This window comes from Papilio xuthus, unplaced genomic scaffold (assembly GCF_000836235.2).
Source record: "Papilio xuthus unplaced genomic scaffold, Pxut_1.1 DF828177.1, whole genome shotgun sequence".
NCBI lineage: Eukaryota > Metazoa > Arthropoda > Insecta > Lepidoptera > Papilionidae > Papilio > Papilio xuthus.
Window position 1 is genome coordinate 2,980,375 of NW_013530472.1, and position 23,195 is coordinate 3,003,569.

Sequence of the window (23,195 nt, forward strand, 5' to 3'; positions counted from 1 at the left end):
CACCGGCAAATGTTGAACGCCGCTTGTTTATTTATCGCAAATTGTAAAGAATTGGGAAATTGTGTATCTTGCGAATTTATTCACAATATGATGTGTTATTGTTTGATTAAAATTGTGATATTTTTTAACGTGATATTTTATTGACAGAGGGCTGGCGACCAGTGGTGATAATAAAAAGGATAATATTATAACATACTAGCTATCGCCCGCGACTCCGTCCGCGCGGAATTAAAAATAGATGTCCGATTCTCAGACTATGCTCATAAAATTTTTATGAGAATCGGTCAAGCCGTTTCGGAGGAGTATGGGAACGAAAATTGTGACACGATAATTTTATATAAAAGATAACACGACGTTCGATATGAAACTTTCCGAATTTTACCAATTTGACTAGGTAAATTATAAACGTTTAGTGTCCACAATTTACCGGTGACATGTACATAATTCACGTCACAGCATGTGTTCTCAAATTACAGCGTTGATAGAAACGTTTTACGTATTCATCGATACACTATAGGATAATTGTGTACTTAACTACAGGCAATTTTATCGAAATTATTTATAAACGGTTATTTAAGTGTGCTAATACTCAATAATATATCGGATTTGATTTTATGATGATAAAAATGCTACCTTTTATTAATAAGATCACCGATTTAACGTATATTTATTAAAAAAAATGTAAAGAAACTACATAAAAAATATTTTATCTTAATTCCCTCAGTATAAATCAACAAATTTTTGTATTTTATTTTAGAAAAAAATTAAGTCGGAGAGTTACTTGAGAGAAACGAAAGCGATAGTTGAGTATTATTTTGTTGACCTACTTAGGAAGTAGGTCGTAAAGATATTCCCGGCCGTATAAATTATAATTGTATAAATTAATATGACAATATAATTTTTAAGTTTGACTTCTTATAATATTTAAGCTATATACTTTTTAGGAATAGCACTTTTAATGTATTCGGTGTATATAAACGAGAGTGACAATTGTGACAATTAATGCAATAAACCTAACATTTTTGGTTTAAAATCTGAACTTGAAATTCCACTTCTATGGCATAAACATTGTCTTATACTGTTGCCTTTGTTTTTTTTTCAGATTATAAGAGAGACGACAACATTTATAATTAAGCCCGCTACAAACCTTTAATTTTAAATGAACATTTCAACTTTATAGTTAAAACCTACGTGTATAGGCAACATTTTAACTATCAGTTAAACTATACTGAGGGTATTACGCGAATAATTGTGTGACAATTATAAGAACATATTCGTAATGTCGTCGACAACATTGTGTGTATGAGATGTGTAGGTGTACTTCTGTGTTGCAAAAATTCAAATACAAAATATTTCACGAATATTCGTGATAGACCCTCGATTCCAGGTTTTGCCTACACACGTAAGTTTTAATTGCTCAGTTTGACTATTCAGTTAAAACTGTGCGGTTCAACTGAAACTGAAAATATGTAGCGGGTTTTAAGCGATGTGTCGCTGTATTTGCGATTGCAAATTTCTAACTCGGGTAACGTTCGTTTTTTTGTGAACGGGGTGTTAACAAGGCTGAGCGCAGTCCGGAAAATAGAACGATTGGTATAACAAGTAAACTAGATGCCAAAATAAACCTTGACTCAAATAATTGTTTTCATAACATCGATTGTTGAATGTCATTGAAACGGCATAGCGGTGGCAAATTGTGATTCCTAAGTAAAACATATAAATATCAAAATAAATTAACTTAAAATGGATCCTGAGAATGTTTTTGTATAGTACGAGCTGTCGCCGGCAACTCTGTCTGGAATTAAAAAAAACTTTATAAGTAACGCATGTGTTTTTCCAGACTATGTTCTACATCTATGCAGTACTACATTTCAGCAAGATCCATTCACTCGTTCTGGAAATACCATCTAACAAACATCCGTCCGTCTATCCATTAATCCATCCATGTTGATATAATACGTAACAAGTTTTTATAAAATGCTAATAGATATAAAAAAATATATATTTTCGATGCTAAGAAATTATTTTCACTAAATGCTTACGTGTAAATAGCAAAACTTGTTACCAGTCAGATGTTGAATCGAAGAAAATAAAACTCCTTTTAAGAAACTACTAAAGAAACAGTTAAAGTAAGAAACTTTTGCTTGTAGGACAAGTTCTCAGTAAATGGAATGACATCTTTGCAACTTCACTGGAAATCAACGAATGCAGGTTGATTTTTTTTCATTTAATATAAAATTATTTCCTTTCTACGTTCTCATATATTTTATCTACATTGTAAAAAAACTTGGAAAGTTCTAAAAAAGCATTTTTTTCCAGAGAGGAATGCTTTACGCATACTCCGCGCCCGGGGAGGGGGACGCGGTAGTTATGTAGGATTCTCCTACATATCGGAGGCATACCCACTAAACCTCTCTGTTTCTCCAACGTATCGGGACGGGGCCACGGGCACGCTTTCGCTCTCTTCCGCGGCCCCGTCTGCGTCAGCTGCCGAGGCAGCTCCCTCTCGGGAAGTTCTAAAGAAGCCTACGATACTAATATTGTACAACTTTTGAACTGTTATTATGCTTTACGCGACTTTGCATTTACGCGACTGGATTTATCTAGCCTTTTCACGGCAACTTTTGTACTTTCAAGAGTTGGCACCTTTAACAACTTTCTCAAATAATATTTGTAATGGCTTGAGTTATATCTCATTAATTTAGTTATTTACTACGCTCGCTGTTATATAGTTACACAATTCAAAGTTTAACGTCAGTTAGTTGTGTTAACAACATCATCAGCTCACTATACGTCCTCACCGAGGGGCTCGGAGCCTACCCTAAGTTAAGGTTGATTAGGCCATAGTCAACCACGCTGGCCAAGTGCGGGTTGGTTGACTTCACACATATGTATGAATTTCTTCTCAGATATGTGCAGGTTGCATCACGATGTTTTCCTTCATCGTAAGAACGTCGGATAAATGTACATATGTAAATCGGAAAATCGAAAAACACATTGGTACATGGAGGGATTCGAACCCAGGACCTGTAAATTGCAAGTCAAGTGCTTGACCCCTGAGCCACTGACACTCACTTAACTAACACACTTTGGAATAATTTCATTTCAGATGTGTCATATAAAAATCATATAACGAGAAAACCAACCAAAGAACCAACTTGATTGTTTTAAGTCTTTAAAAACAAAATTCTGTATTATAGTATTTTTCCTGCTACTGAATAATCATAGTATAAACTTATTTATTTTTCCATCAGGAATATAAAAAAGGATATATCTTTGAAGTATCAAGATTTTCTCTCGACTAAAATATCGTTTATATATTATATTTTTAGGGTTTCGTATCTCAAAGGGAAAAAAAACGGAACCCTTATACGGACGGAACGGAACACTTTGTTGTCTGTCCGTTGTCCGTCAAGACCCTTTTTTCTGTAAGAAAACTATGAAAACGATATACTATAAGTGTGTAGGTACCGTGAATTTCTAGTCTTATTGATAACAAACACATTAGCATTCACAATATCTAAATACTTATTGGTGTTAACAACCGCGACAAAAGAAAACTTCATTAACAACAGTAATTAACACGATTGCACGTTTGTTTTCATTTGAAATAATAACTTCTTGGAATACAGTATAACCTTATGTTCATTTTGTATAGTATACCATACATACAACTTTTTAAATATATACGATCACTATAAAATAATTTGTAACTTAGTGTTTTTTAATTTTGTTTTTGACACAATAAGGGTTAATTTACGGTACAATATTGAAATAATTCCAACGATTTCTCTAATAAAAACGGTAATAAGATTAATTTCTTACAACTGTTCAGTGTAACAGTATTGAAAATTTTTCAATTTTATTATTAACTTTAGATCGGAAGTATACTGCAACTATCGAAAGCAATGTTTTTTGCCTTATATTTATGCCTGTTTAAAGATCTAAAATCGAATAATATATTTAAGTTAATAATTCGTTTTTATTATTTTATTTAATATCATAGATTTACATGTAGATTAAAAGAAGTTTCCTATGTTGCATGATAGGATAAAAAAACCGAAATATTCGATTTGTAATATATCTGTACTATCATAGAAACATATTCAGTGGGTTTCTGAGACTAAAATCTTCGTTTTTAAACGTACTGTTATCTCTGTTTTGCAAAGATGTAAGACGGGGATGACGATATGTTTGAAACGGGGATTTTGGTTTTAGAAACCCACGATCAGTCGACTTTCATATCTATTAATTGTTACTAATTAAATTATTTTAATTACTTTAGGGTGATAAATTGTCGTAATTAATATTTTAATAAAGTTATGCGTACGACTGTACTTTTCGAAGTATTTTTAAGTTTCTTTCTCTTAACTAGTTTGAATAAAATGCTGAGATTGAAAGAATCGAGTTACGTTTGCGGCCAGCTGAGACCGGCGTTCTCTTGAATGAAACGATTTAACCAACAATATTGTAAATAAAACCCTCTTTTAATTTTTAAATAAAAGCTTCAAAATTTAATTAAAATTAAAAGTAGAATTTGTACTTTCAATGTAAATGAATTTTCGATCAAATTTATCCTTGATAGAGTGAGGGATACTGTTTGTTCACACTTTCTACCCATTGGTCTAAATTTTAATCAATAATTTAAAACGTTTTTGTTTATCTACTTAAGTTTTAGTGAAAAAAATCTTCATGTATTTTTTTTCTCTGTTGAACCGAGTCTAAGTCAATTTAAATTTCCTCACAATAGATTTTATAAATACATAAAGAATTCTTAAGCTATAGATGTTTAATTTATACCACGCGTTAACAAACGAACTGCGCAGTGTTTAGAAATGATTATGATAAATAGAATGCTTAAAATATTTTCCAAATGCATTGTAGTCAAATCTTTTGTCTGTCTGTCTTACAATGCTCCGCCTCGTGTTCTGATCTTGTTACGGAGATAATCATATCATTCTATCTGTTTATTGTGAGTCTTAGCTTTAGTGAATTTACGCTTTATCTCTTTTATATTCACGTGCAAGGTATTTTTAAACTTATCTGTTGTATTTCTTTGTTCAACAGTTTGTTAGTTATCTACCTCCAACGAGAATTATACTATTAAATCAAATATAATGACAAAATTTTGAATTTTGTTTATTTACCTTATATTAAAATAGTATGAAAGTTAAAATCTGTATTAGTAAAAATTTTGTTAATTTAAAGTTATCATTATAAAAAAAGGTTTTTTCCAGTTTGAATGATTCGCACACAAGTAGTCGAAGTAATTACTAACTCTTGCCCGCAACTCAGAGGGGTAGGCAGAGATCACAGATCTCCGTTTAGAGCAGTAATGACCCCCCTTCGTCTCGCTCCCTTTGTCTCGCTTCTTCTACATGCATACATCAAATCATACATACATGTCAGTTTCGGATGCTCTTAATACCGCTGTTCTTGAGTATTTCATCAAAAATTATAATTATAGTTCCACTAGATCATACTGGATGGTATAAGTTCGTGTGGGAAGGCTCGAACAACACTGTCGCTCACTTTCGCGCCATAAATTTCCTTTGATAATCTCCTTTCATTCATCAAGCATACCTTTTTCTTTATAATTTAGTAGTAATATGAATTAGATAAATCTCTATAAATTAGAGGGTACTCTGACATTTCGACGAAGAATACTGTAATTAATTATCGTAATATTATATATGTTATTATTAAAATTCCTAATTCCGTTTAAGTAAATTGAGCTATCAAAGACAATATTTTTCTTAAAGAAAATCAGAGCATAATTTGCTTAACCGTGCTAAGTTTCTGATTGCACTTAACTGCAAGCAACTTAATGTAAACTACGGTGTAAAAGATGCCGAGATATTTATAAAACTTTCTTATTGTTTTATTCTCGGCTTTGTTCGAATGAAGAGCTGAGCAAATTGAAATCAATTTTATCTGGAAAAATAATGAAATATGGCACTTAGTCATGATAGACGAGAGTTTCAGTACATTGTTTTATAACCTTTTTATGGTATCAGGAGGTGGGAATTTTTAGAAGATCTGGTGAAATCAAATTATTCAAACTTATATAAAAACGGCTAAACACTCACGTATATTCGTCCGGTCACTCACTCACGGTCACCCATTCACCCTGATGAAGGGTCCTCGATGGGCTCGAAACTAATCGGTGCCGCCACCGGACGAATGTACGTGAATGTTTAGCCGTTTTTATATAAGTTCATCTGGTGAAATCGCTTTACAACGAAGCTTACCAAATAGTACTGACTTTTGTAAGGAGTTAAAAAAATGTTTGCAATTCAGTGGACAATATGATAATGAATTTATCAAAACCAAAGATACGTTAGTCTCCAGAAACTAGGACAAGGATACGGTCAACAATTCCGAGGCCAAATAAAATAATTCATTGCCATAGGACGGCAATATTTTATTCGGTAATTTGATTTCTTCGTAAAGTTATAATTGGGTCACACTTAATGCTTTCATTGAATATTATACAGGTTACTTATAAAATTTTCCATGTACAATATAGGCATTGTTTAAATAACAGTGTAATTGTGGGTTTAGGCAGTGGAAGCAATTGAAAATCATATTGCCATCCTTCTTATTCTCTTTGAAAAGACAGAGACAACGAAAAATATAACCGTAGCGAGATTTCACTGTAATGTTGAATATTTTTAGCATATTTTCTCCTTATAATGTTAAATAAAAAACAAATGAAAAGCAAATATGCTTTTAGCTCTCGTGGTTTGGTTTCGTTTTTCCATGATCGATCTGAAATAATGTCTATTGATAACAGTACTGAAAGCAGAGATTTCAGTTTCTCTTGTCGTTTTATAAATGCGAATGTTTAGATGGATGGATGGATGAATGTTTGTTTGAAAGTATCTGCTAAACGGCTCAAAGGCTGAAATTTGGCGTAGACGTAGAAGTCTGGAAGAACACATAGTTCCGCGCGTACGGAGCCGCGAGCGATACTTAGTTTTATTATACAGAAATCATTGCTTTCTGCAGTTTTCTCATTACAGGCTATCTTGAACGTAAATTTATGTGTTGATGGATTAAAGGTTATTTGCATCGATGCTAAGGTCAAGCTTTTTAACAATTACTACAGTTTTTTTATTACCCTTACTCAACTATGTGCAATAATTTATGTAAAATGAATATCCGATGCTGGTATCGCTCTAATTTTTTAGAGAGTTTTATAAGGACCGTGAGAGAAATCAGTATGATGTGTTTTTAGCGACTAAACTGGAAAAACAATCGCTCAATTAGCAACTGTTATCTTTAGTGATTTTACCAGCGTTTACTTTGAATTTAAACATTCATTCAAAAGTTTTTAATTTGTTTCTTAAAACAAAAATTCTAAAGAGAAGTAAGTCTTTAAGATGATTTGAGTATTACAGGTAAATAATTTTTAGAATAAAATTGTAAATTGTTTTATTTTTTATATTTATACGCGTAAATTTGTTGATTTTGCTTTAGTGATAAAAATCATTAGCATCTATGCAATTACCTATAAGTATATTTTTATTATTAGATGAATGGATGTAAGGATGGATGTTATTAGAATGTATTTCCGGAACGCCTCAACGGATCTCGTTGCAATTTGTTACAGATGTAAAACATAGTCTATAAGGACATATAGCCTATTTTTTTTTTAATTCCTTGCGGACAGAGTCGCGGCTTGCTACAATGTTATAAATTATAATAGTTTCACTTGACAATGTCGGAAGTGAGAAATGTAGAGACGATATCGTCGCCTTTCGTCTATGAATAGTCTTTGTTTCCATTTCATCTAACTTTATGAATAAATGAGTATTCAAAGATAAAAAAAAATGTATACAATTGAAAAGTAAAGGTTATTTCATAAATCTATTCAAATGTAAGTAACATAATACATTCTATATTGGGCAAAATATTTATATAAAGTTGGCAATTTTTACACACAATTTGTTCGTATATTTCTACGGAAATAATCAAAGGGTATTAACTCGTTAATCCCTTAATAGTTAATTAACGAAGTTAATAATCTGCTTAACGTCAATTATAGCAATCGAAGTTAACTTTTTAATAAAGGAATTTTCGATTGACGAAGTTAGCTTTTGTGTTAACTGTGCCACCTGTGCAAATAATAATTAAAATGTAAAATTACAATAATGAAAACAAAATAGATTCAAAGTAAACATTTCGTTCACTGAATCGACGTCTTTATTCCGTAAATCATTGCAATGGAGTGGATGTTAAAATGTAAACTCAATAGTCGACATTATTGTTAGTTTGAAATCGCATCGACAGATTGAGTTGTCTTTCCATTACTTCAACGAAATTGAAAATGTAAAAGCAATGTGATTTAAATCTTTAGCAAAATATTTCCAACAGAACTACCAGGAAACGAGAAATGAATAGAACATCTTAAGTAATAGTACACATTATTACTTGGTAGTAGATTTAATGTATTTATAACAATGTTATTTAAAATTTAACCTTTATTTATATAAACATTCACGAGAGTTCCCATTGTATCAATTGTATAAAGGTATATTGTCATCTCTCACATTGTCTTTGAACAGAGCCTTTTTACGGTTGGTATAAAAAATATAAATATTATAACGTACTTTAGAAACGTTGTGAAATAGTCAAAGGGGTGTCTGAATTGGTTTGGCGATATAAAAAGTAATTTTAATATAGAAAAACAATATTTATAATAGGTGACTAAATAATCATATTATCTTATCTTATTTCTTACTTATAGAATTATAAATGCGAATGTTTAGATGGATGGATGGTTTGTTTGAAGTTATCTCCAGAACGGCTAAACCTATCTTCATGAAATTTCGCATACATACAGACCATAGTCTGAAATAACACATAGGCTACAAATTATGTTTCTTTATGTCCGCGCGGACTGAGTCGCCGCCGACAGCTAGTCATCGAATAAAAGAGGATCAACGTAAGTGGATACGTAAATATTTCAAAGAATTATCATTCGAATTTTTGATAACGTATGATCAGTTAACAATCATGTTACGGACATCATAAATATGGAATTTGGATGGCATTAACACGTTGATTCATAGTTTTCTGTTGCTAAGCGTGCAAGTATGCAGTGACCATTTCACAGTGTGTGATCGTGTCTCATTCGATTCTGTGTCTGCGTTTATATTAACAATAGAATGGATAGAGATTTAAGAGCTGACATAACTTATATAAGAAGTTTAGGTATATATAGATATATGGCAATGTACATAATAACCGTGAACTACTGCCGTAATAGTTGTATGAGAAAAAATGATTTCGAAGGGAGTTAAAGGGCTTGGCATTTTCAGATAGTGGAAACCGATAGGTAATGTAAGAGAAGTCTCTTTACATTCTGTCGGAATATTAGAGCAACACTGAGCTATTTGCTATAATAATCTATTGCTTTCCACTTGAAGGGATTCTTAAGAGGCTTCATGCTCTAAAGCCAGGCTACCTTGTTATTATTAATACTTCAAACGGATAAACGATACAATTATATAACTACTGAGATAAATATTGATATTATACTATGGAGTTATCTACGACATTTTACTAATATTATAAATGCGAATAAATTCAAATATCCAAATATTCAATATCCAAATCTCCACTTTACCAGGTGGGATCGTGGTTAAGCGCTAGCTTATAAAACGTAAAAAAAAAAGAATGTTTGGATGGATGAATGGATGTTTGAAGATATCTCCGGAACGTCTGCATGGATCTTAGTGTAATTTGTACAACACGTGGAAGAACATATAGGTTACATTGTTGTAGTTTATTTTTAATACCGCGCGGACGGAGTCGCGATCGACAGCTAGTAATATTAAAAAAAATAGTTACTATTTCGTTTGTTTTAATATTCAACCATATCTAATCATTAAAGAGCAAACTCAAATGTAAATATATTTCTAGTAGAAGTACGCTCTTATTGATATTAAATCAAACGTAAACGTATTTTCCAGTTCAGTTAAGAACTAACAATGTAATAGTCGATTCTTCGACATTTTCGCTGTCTCTAAAACTCAGCAAATAAACATTCCAATTTCATGAAATCGCCAAACATTTATACATTTAAATTGTACGTAGAATTTATTTTATTGAACGATTTAATTTGATAAAGCTTTTGCCATGTTAACTTTTTTATTTAATTTTATAACGGATAAATAAATAAAAAATATACTTGTAAATAACAAATGATCAAATAAAAGCTAATGCATCCTAGTCTCAAAGGAATGAAACGAAAACATCGACAAGTTACGTCATACCTAGGTCTCTTGTGAGGTGCGTTCATGCAAAACGAAGCCCAAGTGTAGTAGTAATTGAATACACGGGGAACACGGATGCATAACAACACACTTGTCGCCTGTGTTCCTCTCGCCACGCCGCGCTGTGCCGACAGCGTTAAATTCGATTTTCTTCCTACTTCAGAAAAGCGCAGCGGCGGCTAGCAGCATGTTCATTTTACATTTTATTACTCGAGATACCAGAGATGCTCCGGCCTTGGCGTCAACAAAATAGACGAAAAACGAATTTTAACTTTGTTGCAATAGCTTGAAAATATTCTGTAATATTCAAATGTTGTAGCTTAATTTAAGTTTTAAAAGTAAAATATCGCTTAGCAACAAATTTCGTCTGGTACATAATATATTTTTCAAAATCGTTTTTTATCAATATAGAATTTTATTTGTTCCAGTCACAGTGTGTTTTTAGGGTTCCGTACCTCGAAAATAAAAAAACGGAACCCTTATAGGATCATTTAATGTTATGTCTATGACAATTCGGAGAAGGCGAATCGAACGACACTTCACTCGTCAAAATCTGTTCAGTAGTTTAGGCTCTAGGTTGTCACAATAAAATTTACATACTTTCAAACCCTCACACATAAAAACAAATTTACATACACGCAAAGAACATTACCTTATTGACACTCGGGTAAAAATAGGGTTAAGCATTGGATGGCATTCAAAAATCACTCAAGACATGATTTGGCGAATGTTTGTTCTCATAAAAATTTCAAATAGCTTGATGCTCGTGTACGAAGCCTATTGCTGTCTCTTATTTTTAAAAGATAATGAAAGGAATGGTAGTATTGTCGTTACGACGGTGAATATTCGCCGACTTTGTTTAAATATTTATTAATTCGAGCTTCTCTCATGACAAGTTTGAATTTTTAAAATGGTTTGGTCTGTGAAGTGTTATAGCGTAATATATCTGATGTTTTTATTTAAAATCATGTCTCGAATTGTTTAAAAATATATTGTAGAAGTTTAAAATAACCTTGGCATGAAATTTATCTTACTACACAAAAAAATTGAAGTTCATTCTTTTAAACTTCGCTGTTGTTTCCTTCCCTTCATTAAAAAACTTATCTCTAATTAATGTACAAATCGCGTGTCCCTTGTTAGATGTTAGTTAGTGTTTGTTTTGAAAGCAATAAACTTGTTTTAGAGGAAGATGAATTTACGTTGTACCGACGTTAGTTTAAACTTTAATTGGAACACAAATAGCAACGCTACACAAATGAATTGTGTTTGGATTTTCTAACACTTTATTTCAACAAAACAGCATACACGTATTTTTCTAGAATTGGAACTCCCGCAAATTTGGTTTGCTGGTGAAATTGAGTAACCGTCTAAAAGTTCATGCTTTCTGTTCTATCCAGAATGTAACAGACATGTAGAATCAAAAAAGTTGTGTCAAACATGTTAGAAGTAACTCCTTTTACACAATTCCCAATACTAATGCATAGAAGCTAAGTTGATAACGAATATTGAAGTATTATACTGTTACGTAATGATGGTAATCATGTAAATCAAATATAATAAAAATTAAAAAAATGTTTTCTTATATTATAAGTTGGCAACGAGGAAGCGGCCATCTGAATTCGCCGAAATGGCGAAGCGACGCTATCCGTAGGCATCCGGAATTGTAGATGCGTTGCTTACGACTAATCGTAAGAATGCGAGGATAAGGATCGTAATCTAATACGAGGAGGGGACGCTCAGAAAGAGAATATCCCCATATTCTCTTTCTGAGCGTCCCAATGAAAGGGTGGGAAAGGAAAGGTGACTAAAATTTGGCATCCGGCACCACATTCATCTGACGAAACGCGAAATTGCTTCTAGTTCACGACTGTCTTCTGTGAGGTCGAGGTATTGCATAGGGCGAGCTGATCCATTCGTGGAACAGATGTTGTTGTTGCTGGCGTCTCCAATGTATTACTAGTACAGATTTTATTCCTTTGATTGAAATGGAATAAGAAAAATATATATTGATAAAATATTCACTGACGTCGAAACTCACAATAGTCTTCAAAACATAGTCTTTTGTTTACTCTGCCTTTACAACTGTTAAAACAATTTTATGTATTTTAGTAGAATAATATTATAAAAACATTTAAATTTCTTTAATGTAAACCTGTTAACACGACCAACATTGTTAAGGGATTACTGGTAACTATCCGGAAAAGCTTTGCGAACTCTCCTTATAGTGGTTTCATATTCGCTCGTCTAACTTTAGTATTCCCCAACTTTAATACGAATTTATCATTAGAACGGACAAAGTGCTAACGTCGTAATTACTTAATGATATTAGATTTTTATTTTAGACTTAAAATTATATGAACGGATTGTATGAAAGATGATATGATTAAATATTGAAATGGCTAGATTTTTTATTTTTTTATATCAAAAGGTGGCAAACGAGCGAGCGGCCACCTGTAATCGCTGAAATAGCGAAGTGACCGTTGCCCATAGACATACGAAATTGCATATGTGTTGCCTACCTTTAATCGACGGAGGAGAGGACGCACAGAAACAAAATATCTTAGCTTTCCATGCATCCTCTCATCCGGAAAGTCCACTTCCACTTCCCATCCTTTCCTTATAAAGAAAAGGATGGGAAGGGAAAGAGGACTAAATTAGGCCTCCGGGACGTACACTCATCAGACGAAACGCGGAATTGCTTCCACTTCACGCCTGTCTTCTGTGTGGTCGTGGTATTTCACCGGGCGAGCCGGGCCAATACGTGCGAAGATGTTAAAGCGGGCTCTACCACTGTTAAAAGTGAAGTGAAGTGATAGGAAGATATATCTATCTGGAGAACAAAAAGCTGATGCGTAGACTCTACGTGACTGAGATAAAAACAAAGGGTCTATCACGAATATTGTCAATATGCGTTTTCGTATCTTTATCGACAGAATATGTCAAAATATGTATGACATTTGTAGTTTTACTTTAAGTCCGATAGGAATAAGCGAGCGGCTTTAAAATATTTTATTTTCCTTTGAAATTTGTTTATTACGTTTTTCTTTACTACCGCAATCTATTTAAAAGGCGATAACAAAAGTATTAAATGAGTGGTCATGACGTTTTTCTGGATTAAACTTCGAAATAAAAAAATATTTTCTTGATAAAATTCATTAATCGAAATTGTTAAGGTTCCTGGAAGCGACGGGTTATTTAACTCTCATATTCTTAAAATTTTATGGAACACAATTATTTGTGAGTTTTTATTCAGGTTTTAAATTTACTCGTTTCTTTGAAGTTGTTAAAAAATTCGCAATTTTAAATTGCTAGCGCTTTTTAAAATAAAATATTTTCTGCATTACTGTCAAAATACAATTAGTTCCTGTTTATTTTAAGATGTGTTTTAACCCTTTGACTGCCGGTAATAGATAATTTGGAAGAAAATTGATTTGTAAAATAAGATATTTTTCCCTTAAGTATGTAGGTATTGCCAAGCTAGGTATAAGTATTTTATTATTTATTTGTAAAGATCGTATTTCGGAAGCTTACTTACAATTATATTTAAATCATGATTTCCAGTAATGTATAAATCAGCGTGCGCTAAAAAGGTTAACATATGTTTAAGCAAAAATATATTTGAAACATTGCCTAAGTTTTTATGGTTAGGCCCTTACATCTTAACAATAATTCTTCTTAATACTTCTTCTTACTTCAATAATACTGCAGTAGTTTTAAAATGTTTTGATTTCAATTGCATTATTCAAAAATTTAAAAGCTGTGCGAATGTAAGTTACATTTCAATGCGACAAAGTACTAGTCGTTGTACAAGTCACCCTACCATTTGACAAATAGTTTCAAACAATCATTACGGTACTTATATACAAACCCAAAGACATAAAATCATACATATGTACGGAAATTTCTTTCAGAAAACATTTAAAGATCAGAAAAAATTAAATAGTAGGGGATATTAGATAGGGCCAGAATTTATTACTGTCTGCTGTACAAATGAAAACCTGTTTCAGATATCGACTACAACTTCGAAGAAGAAGATACAAGTGACGTAGATAAAGAATTGCGTCCTGTAGTACGTCGTACCGCGAAGCATATTGCCGCTGGAGAGGAGAGACCTAGGATCAATTCCAGTCAACAGACAACACCCATTGACGGTAAGGCATTTTAAAACTATTTTTCAATCGATTTATTATTAAATAAACTATTTGAATAATTCATACGTTAATTAATATCAATCCAAAATTGTACATTAATTGACGAGCGAATTATAAATCGCAAATTATCAATTCATCAAAAAGGTCTTAATTTTCAATATGGGATGAAATTTATAACGTATTTTGATTGGAACTGTAATATTCAATATTATTTGGTTGATATTTTATCGATACAAATTGAAATTTTTTATAATGCCACACGGACTGTATCGAACATAATGCCAACGCATATGCCTAGTACGATCTAAGAGATTTGCGTTCCAAGGTGAAGGTTTAAATGTTAATCTAGCAATGAATAATACAATATTAACGGCAGACGTAAACCAATGACGCTGAAATTGTTCGATTTTAGAGGCAATGCCCCATAATGCGCCCCTCTTATCTTCAAGCAACCCGCAGTGTTATGTTAATTAGTCGTTTGCGCTGGAACCGGCCCGCGGCGTGATATGTAAATGCTAACGCCGTGTGTTTCGCTAAAATGTTTAAAATTTCATATTTAATTCTTTTTCAAGTTATATAATATATGCTATAGTGGGACAAACTTATTTGGGCCGTGAAGAAAGGCGATACTTTTGCGGTAAGTTCTATAAGAAATTGTTTAAAACCTACATATATAAAAAAAAAATTGAAGCTTAAAATTTCTTCCAGACTATGTTATATACCTATGCCAAACTTCATGAGCATTCGTTCCGCCGTTCTGGAGATACTTCAAACATCGATCCATCCATCCATCCATACAAGCATTCGCATTTATAATATTAGGAAGATAACATTAAATTTCTTTGTCATTGTTTGAGGCCACTAAGCAGTTATAATTTAGTTTGACTTCTGCCCATCAGGACATATGGCTTTGTCTATATCTACAAAGAATGTGTTTTCATTGTCGAGATACTTGTATAAAACACATTATCATACCTTTCAAACCTTTCTAAAGTAACGATGACAACAATATGTGACACGATTAATAAGAAAATATTTTAAGATACGTTTTGTGATTTAGGACAAGTTAGATTTAAAAGAGCGTCGGTGGCTCTGGAGTCAAGCACTTGACTTGCAATTTGCAGGTCTTGGGTTCGAATCCCGCCATGTACAAATGTCTTTTTCGATTTCCGATTTACATATGTACATTTATCCGATGTTCTTAACGTGAAAGAAAACATCGTGATACAATCTGCATATATCTGAGAAGAAATTCAAAGATATATATGAAGTCAACCAACCCACACTGGGCCAGCGCGGTTGACTATGGCCTATTCACCCTTAACTTAAGATAGGCTCCGAGCCCATCGGTGGGGATGTATAGTGGGCTGATGATGATGATAGATATAAAACAGAGGAACACAACTTTCTGTTATTACTTATATATAGACTAGAATTTAACAATGATGAAGTGTTATTTAACGTATTATATGATAATAGTTTAATTATAAAATACAGAACTATTCTCGTCTCTTAAGTATTAAATAAAACAATAAACTGTCTACTTATCTTTATAAAAATTGAACAGAATCTTGTTAAATATAAGCTATATTTACGGAGATAAATGTCTCCATATTATTTAATGTCGTAAACATCACTTGATGTTCAAACACACGGGAGCTAATACCCATTATCCGATAATAAGCTCTGGGAAAATGTAAAGCAATTTCTACATTATTCGTTCACAAATACTTTGTACCCGCTGTGATTTTGGAACGATCACTTTATCTATTGGACATTTTTGTACGTTATGTACTTAAAAATGTTCTGATTTTTTGCAGCATTAAAAATAATATGGTTTAATAAATGATGTATTTATACATCAGTGTATTTGTCCTTACATAATTTCTAAACGGTAACTCAAACACAGTATTTTTTTGCTTTTAATAAATTATTTATTTTTTTATAAAAATATACTTTTTGGAAAATAAATATTTTTTTCTTTATTTTTCCCTTTATCTATGCTTAATTATCTACCTGTGTCAATTTATGGTATTAAAAATCATGCATTTAAGGGTACTAGACTTTTTTCTTTAAGTAGTTTAAAAAGTAATAGTGTGTAGCAGAGTTCGAATACGCAATAATTAATGTTGGTCATTAACTTTTACATGATTAGATTTAGATATTATTAATTACAATCCTTTGGCGCGAATGACGTGCTTTCGTTACAAAGTCTAGTGTCAGAATGAATGTGAGGGAACACAACCGTCGACATTTTAGTAAGGCTAGTGTTGAGTCAATACACTTGCTCATTTCCGGATTTTCTTCCTAACATTAGTTATTTATTAATTGTCCTGTCCGAGTTAGGCTGTGAATAGTTTGCAATAAAAAAAAACATAAAGATAAAAGAACATTAACTAATAAAATATTAAAATTTGATGTGGATTCATTATTCAAACAGATATTTCTGTTTTCGATGAGACGTGTAATATTATTCTATTGAAATCTGAAATAAAAGCATCTGTTTAGGTTATTAGTACTCTTTTATAAGTTGTTTTGCATTCCAACATCTTGAATAAATTTATTTAAGAATGGAGCTACATTTTAACGTTGAAAGATGTTTTCCATATCAGTCGTCCGAAATTTACTTATATTTTTATTCCAAGGTAATTTTAGTCCTATAATATCTTACAAAAAATTTATTTCACAATTTTTATTTTGTTTATATAATTTATTTGTTACTGAATAAATAAAAAAAATAATAACACTTCGTAAGTGCTCGAACCAATGCTTAAAACATTCTAAAAATAGTTACGTTTATTTAAAAACAAAAACTCAGAGTGACTGCAAATATAAATGTATGAAAGTCTTATTTTACAAAAGCGGCTAAAATGTTGTGTTGCTTTGATCAGAACCCTCATTTACCGTTTCGTTTACTTTGTAGCAATCCACAATTCCGTAGTCTAAATTTAAACTCTTTCTAGAACTGACTCAAATAACTTTAAAAAACGTCGCTGTAGTTAAAAAAAAGCAAACATTGAAAACTTACGAGCTAAATGAATACTTAATCCTAAAATATAAAAATTATCTACTGTTCAAATTAATTTAAAACCAATATATACGGTACAATTACAAATAGCAATATTGCGAGTTAGAAATCTGTTGCTATTTAAATTAGTCAGTAATCACTTTTGTTGATATTTGTTACTTATTTTCGGGAACCAAAAGCCGACATTTTGTTATTTACAAATGTAAAACAAGGACTTTTGTAAAAAAAAAATATTCCCATTGTTACTATTGTACGTAAAATATACAATAGCCAGTCACATTGGCTATTGTTTAATGTACCACTTATAGCTTTTTCAGTATTCGTCGTTCATTGTATATAAAGCGAATTTATTCATAATTAAAACATTTTCATGGATTAATTCGATACATCATAAGCTACTGAAATATCAAGTGCTTTTAAGCCTTTGAGCATTTAGTTTAAATAACTAATTAAGTTTTAATATGGAATAATGCCGCAACTACAATAATACATCCGTTATAATTGCTGAAGTTTAAATTAAAATATTTATTTATATAAAGTAAATGCCTAAAATTTAGCTATATGCTTCGATTAAACCGTCAAACTAGTAAATAATTTAATGGAAAAGGTGGCAAATGAGCAACCAAGTTTGGAGTATAATTAGTTGCAGTTGTAGTCGACTTTTTTGGTGGACAGTCATTTATTATTTCATCATGCAAATGTATATAATCCTTTTAAAATTTTCCTGGAAATGTAACTGAAAATAAAAATTATTTAATAACTTTTATCTCGAAATACAATTATTGCGAAATGATTTATATTATTAAAAGCCGTGCTACAAATTCGGGTACTAGGTAGAGTAAAGCTGGAAATTGATACCTACGTACCATTTAGCAGGAAAAAATAATAGTTTGGCTTTTTAAATAACTTTATATATTCCTAACTTTTGCAACATAATCCTTAATTGCTTTATTTTGTCCTAGCTTTTTTTAATAAAAATTCAAAATGATTAAAAGTGTATCCTGTGTTATTACAGACTGTGTTCTATAACTGTGCCAAATTTCGATAATGAATTTTGGAGATACCTTCTAACAAACTAAACATCCATGCAACCATCCAAACATTCGCATTAATACTCAGTAAGAAATAAGATAGTAATATGATAAGTTATAAATTTATTAAATCAAAATAGTTGTAGTTAAATTTTAACAAGTAGCTGGTGGAGATGTGCGATAGATTGTTGTGTCGAGTTTAAAGCGGGCTGTGTTGGAGGCTTCACGCCCTACTCGCTAACCGACGTTTACCTTTTGAAACGTTGTTGCCCGAAGTAATTGATAAAGGGAGTTGAAACAAGCCGCACCGGATACGAGGCGATGTATACAGAACGAGTATGTAGTAAATATTTTACTGCAAATTAAACGCTTCGTAATTTACGACAACATTTATGTATACTAATATTATAGAGGAAATATTTGATTGCTTGTGTCATTGTTTGCATTGAATAGACTTCGAAACTATTGAACCGATTGGAAAAATTCTTTCACTGTTGGAAACCTACAATGTCTCCGGGCGACATAGGCTATTCTTAGTATATTTTTAATAACACTCAACGACTATTTTAATGGTAAAAAATCTTTTAATTGTCATCAATTTTATAGCTATCGCTTTAAATATCGTTGGAATTACGATAATCACGAGTCCCTCGTGTAACAAATAATGAAAATAAAAATACAATTTTAGTGCTTATAAAAAAAGAGACTCACGTCAGACTCGACGCTAAAGTTCACCTAAAATATTTGTCACAAAATTGCAGTTTTAGAAAAAGTCTTTAGATATAAAAAGTTCTAAAACATTTGTACTTAAGCGGTCAACCATCGAATACCTCTCCGTTCTTTAACCTCCGTCAATCGATATGCGACAGCGCATTCAACTCGCATAAAAACCGTGATTTCACCAGTCTAAGATGTTTTCAAGGCGGCATATTCAGAGGGCGAGTGGTTGCTGAAAATACTAAGGCGCAATTTTCGGTCTGAGAAAATTAAGTTTGCGAAAATAGCGCTGGAAATTCAAGAATAATCTATACAAATTATCGCTTCAATGAACAGGGAGCGAAGTAAATAAATGTTCTGTATTTTATGGGTTTTTTTTATTTCTATTTATAAAGTAGCTCTTTTAATCCTTAGAACACTATTATCAAACGTGTTGTATATTGGCAAGGACTGCCATATATTGGTAATTTAACGCTACGTGATTTGATTAAACGGAAAATAAAAACTAGAGATACCTATTGTAGATTAATTGACGTATCGCAACCGTTGGACTGGTGTGAATGTTTAAGTTAAAAAAAGCTAAAAGATTCTGTTTCAATTCTTTCGATATCAATTAGGAATAAACTTAACAACTTTATGATGGACAACATATGATATATATTTATCTACAAAATACGACGTAAAATTTCAAAATTTTTAAAATTAAAGGTTTATTTTCGAACTTCACACTTATCACGATGTAAATATGGCCTAAATTGCATTACACATCTCTGTGAGCTGTATTGCAACGGGTTTAATTTAGCGTTCGACACTAAGCTTAATTCGAATTACAATCGAGGCTACGTCCCATCTCAGATACGAAATGTCGTAAGTGGACCACATATTAGTGAATAAATAATAATTAATAAATATTTTATTTAATAACACCGTCCGCGCGGAATTGGAAGAAACTTATTAATAAGCTTATGTTTTATTACCGATTAATTTCAGCAAGATCTGTTCCTTCTCACAAACATCCATTCATCCACACAAATTTTGGATTTATAATATTAGAAAGATTACTAAGAACAGTTTTTCGTTTATTAAAGTCTTAAATGTATGTTACTTTTTTTATCGACATTATTATAAGATAAGAAGAAAAGGATGAGTTCTCTGCCCTTTGCTAGCTCTAAATGTATGCAAAAGAACGAGACGTTAAAATGACTATACATATAAGTAAACGACGGAAAAGTATAGTTGCCTTACAGATCACGTGTTTTTTATCTAGACACGTTATTTTTAAAATTATAATTATTTATTAAATATTTGTAAATAGAAAAAATTACAATCAAGCTATGCTCGTTATTATGAATATTAAAAATTTACTTTAAAAAATTGATGATTTTTGATAGCCATTTTTGGTACTTAACTCATTTATTTTACTCAAGTGTGTTATGTTAATTAGAACGTAACAATATTTACTTATTATCCTTTCATTCGCTATACATATTACATATTAATAGCGTTTTATTGATTTAAAAAATAAATATTTAATTTTGATTCCTCCCTAGTAGGGTTGGCGACTGGCAGACAGTCGGCCGTAAAATTTACACCAAAACATAAAAGTTTATAAAATCTTGTGCGCTTCATAATGTGGCTAGGAAATTCCAGAGAGATCATGTTCCTTTCATTCGATATTTCGAGTAAAAGGTTCTCAGGAAAGGAACTAAAGTTGAGCTTCTCATTGATTTTATCGTTTTGATTCGTTTGACGTAATAACATTTCAAGGTTTCAGCAAGGTCAGGTCACAGATTGATTGGTAGCTGAATACTAATTCATCTTCTTAAGATCATATATAGCAAGATTTATACTTAATATTTTGCTTTAGTCTTGGAATGTTCCACAGAATCAAATAGTAAAATATACCTAGATTATTTTATTTTTTTCACTCGATATTATATGAGAAAAGTTGGCGAAAGTTTTATTAAAAATCATGTTAAAGAAATCTACGTTTTCAGCGATATTTTGCACACTCTATATCTAAATATTTAACTGTGCACTTTTAATTTGAATACTGTAACAGTTTTGCATTAATGAAATTGATTGTTGACAAGAACACAACAAAAACACCACCCCCGTTAATCACTTAATAAAATAGCAAACAATTAAATTGGCAATATTGCAGTAAATCCGATTGAAAAAACAATCATTTAAATGCTTTAGGCCCCGAACGGTTGCCGGAAGGCAATCCATATACGGCTGAGTAAATTCCACAACCCCGTAGTTTATTCTGCGCACAACGGCGAAACCGAACCGAAATCGAAGCGTAACAAAGTTTATTATAAAACTGACGTGAAATTACTTTCCGAAATCGCCTAACAGTAGTATATAGTAACTTGTACATACAATGCAAAACAGAATCTTATATGTACATAACTATTCGTTCCATTTTCCTTTCTAAGTAGACATTCGCTTAGGTTCCGATTCGCTATCGCAGTGTCAGGCGTCAATCGGTCAGGCCTTTGACCGGCCGTGTTGCAAGTAATTGGTTACTAATTCACAGATAATGGCTACGTATCGAACTAAAGCGCTATTAGTCCAGTCTAATAGATTATAGTTTACGCCTATATTAAATAAAATGTATAATCAATATTGTAAACACATTTTATATATTTATATGTAGTCATCTATTTATTTCGTTAAATTACTAATTTATGAATATTAACTTTTCATTATTATTACTTTACCTTTTATTTATTATTAACTGAATATTCGATATACCGAATCTAAGTGATTTATGCCTTTGGTATTTTGGCTTTGAATTTCACAGTACCTACACGGAGATGGGTTCATTCGAGGCCGTCGAGACTAAAATTATTAATTGGATATTCTGGTACCAATATACCGTACGCTTGACGAATTATTTAATAATTTATATACGAATATCCTTGAACGTAACTGAATATCTGAAACTTATTTATATCGAACGAGAGTAGAAAAAAAACATATTATGCAGTAGAATATTTTGTTATCCCTCTCAATTATTTTGGAAAAATAATGTGTGTTTTTACGCAGGTGTTTCGGCAGTGAAAATACGTCCTAGAACTAATAACTAACTGTAGGTGTAGATACATGATTGCCAGCCGGCTAACTTGATAACTGAGTTCCGTCTCTATAACTGCGTTATTCTGATTGAACTGTTCCCGCCGACACTTCGTCATCAAATGTAATTATAAACGTCTGTTACTTGAGTGCTAAATTTAATATTCAGCTTTAGAAATACCTTAATTAATTTCCAAATTATTAATTACACATAAATATGATGAATTAGTACGTAAATGTTGGCATGTTAATCTACATTAATAATGATTATAAATTAACTAATCAAAATTATGTGTGTATACTGTGTCTCGCGACTCCATCCGTGAGGAATTAAAAAAACAAGTTAATTAGCAGAAACACAAAACCATAATGATCATAGATAACTAACTATTAATAACATGATTAGTTCTTCTAATGTTAAGTATAATTTAAAAGTAGATATGATTTTTAGGAAATAACTTTTCATACCTACTTTTTACTATATGAATCTAAAATGTAATCAAGTCACGTCACGATGGAAAAGAGCGACACAATAATTCACATATTCGCAAGAAAGGGAGATTTAAAGGAAAGCAATTTCGAATAATTACGGTTTACGGGAAATCATAATGAAACAGGGTATATATATATATATATATATATATATATATATATTATATGAATTAAATAAGAGTTATATAATATAGTAATAACCTTACTTATTTATTAGTAAAACACAAAAAAGAGCTGATATTTATGGCCTGTATCATAATTGTTATTCTTCTTCTTCTTGAGATGCCTCTCCGACTAGCGAAGGTTGGCAATCAGTTTTCCATATTTTCATATAATTATTATTAAAGCTATGAAAGAATAAAATCTTACTAATATTATAAATGGGAATGTTTAGATGGATGAATGGATGTTT

The 23,195-nt window shown here is 31.6% G+C and overlaps 2 protein-coding genes across 3 annotated transcripts in view; one reads left to right on the forward strand and one right to left on the reverse strand.

Moving 5' to 3' along the window:
• Nucleotides 1–23,195, reverse strand: part of LOC106113806 (RING finger and SPRY domain-containing protein 1-like) — a 112,395-nt gene that overhangs the window by 23,561 nt on the left and 65,639 nt on the right. The window lies entirely within an intron of this gene.
• The window catches only part of LOC106113804 (uncharacterized), a 101,693-nt gene that overhangs the window by 16,274 nt on the left and 62,224 nt on the right, over nt 1–23,195 (forward strand). The window contains exon 2 of the mRNA XM_013306787.1: nt 14,291–14,434. Coding sequence (XP_013162241.1) covers nt 14,291–14,434 — 144 coding nt within the window. The remainder of the gene's footprint in view (nt 1–14,290; nt 14,435–23,195) is intronic.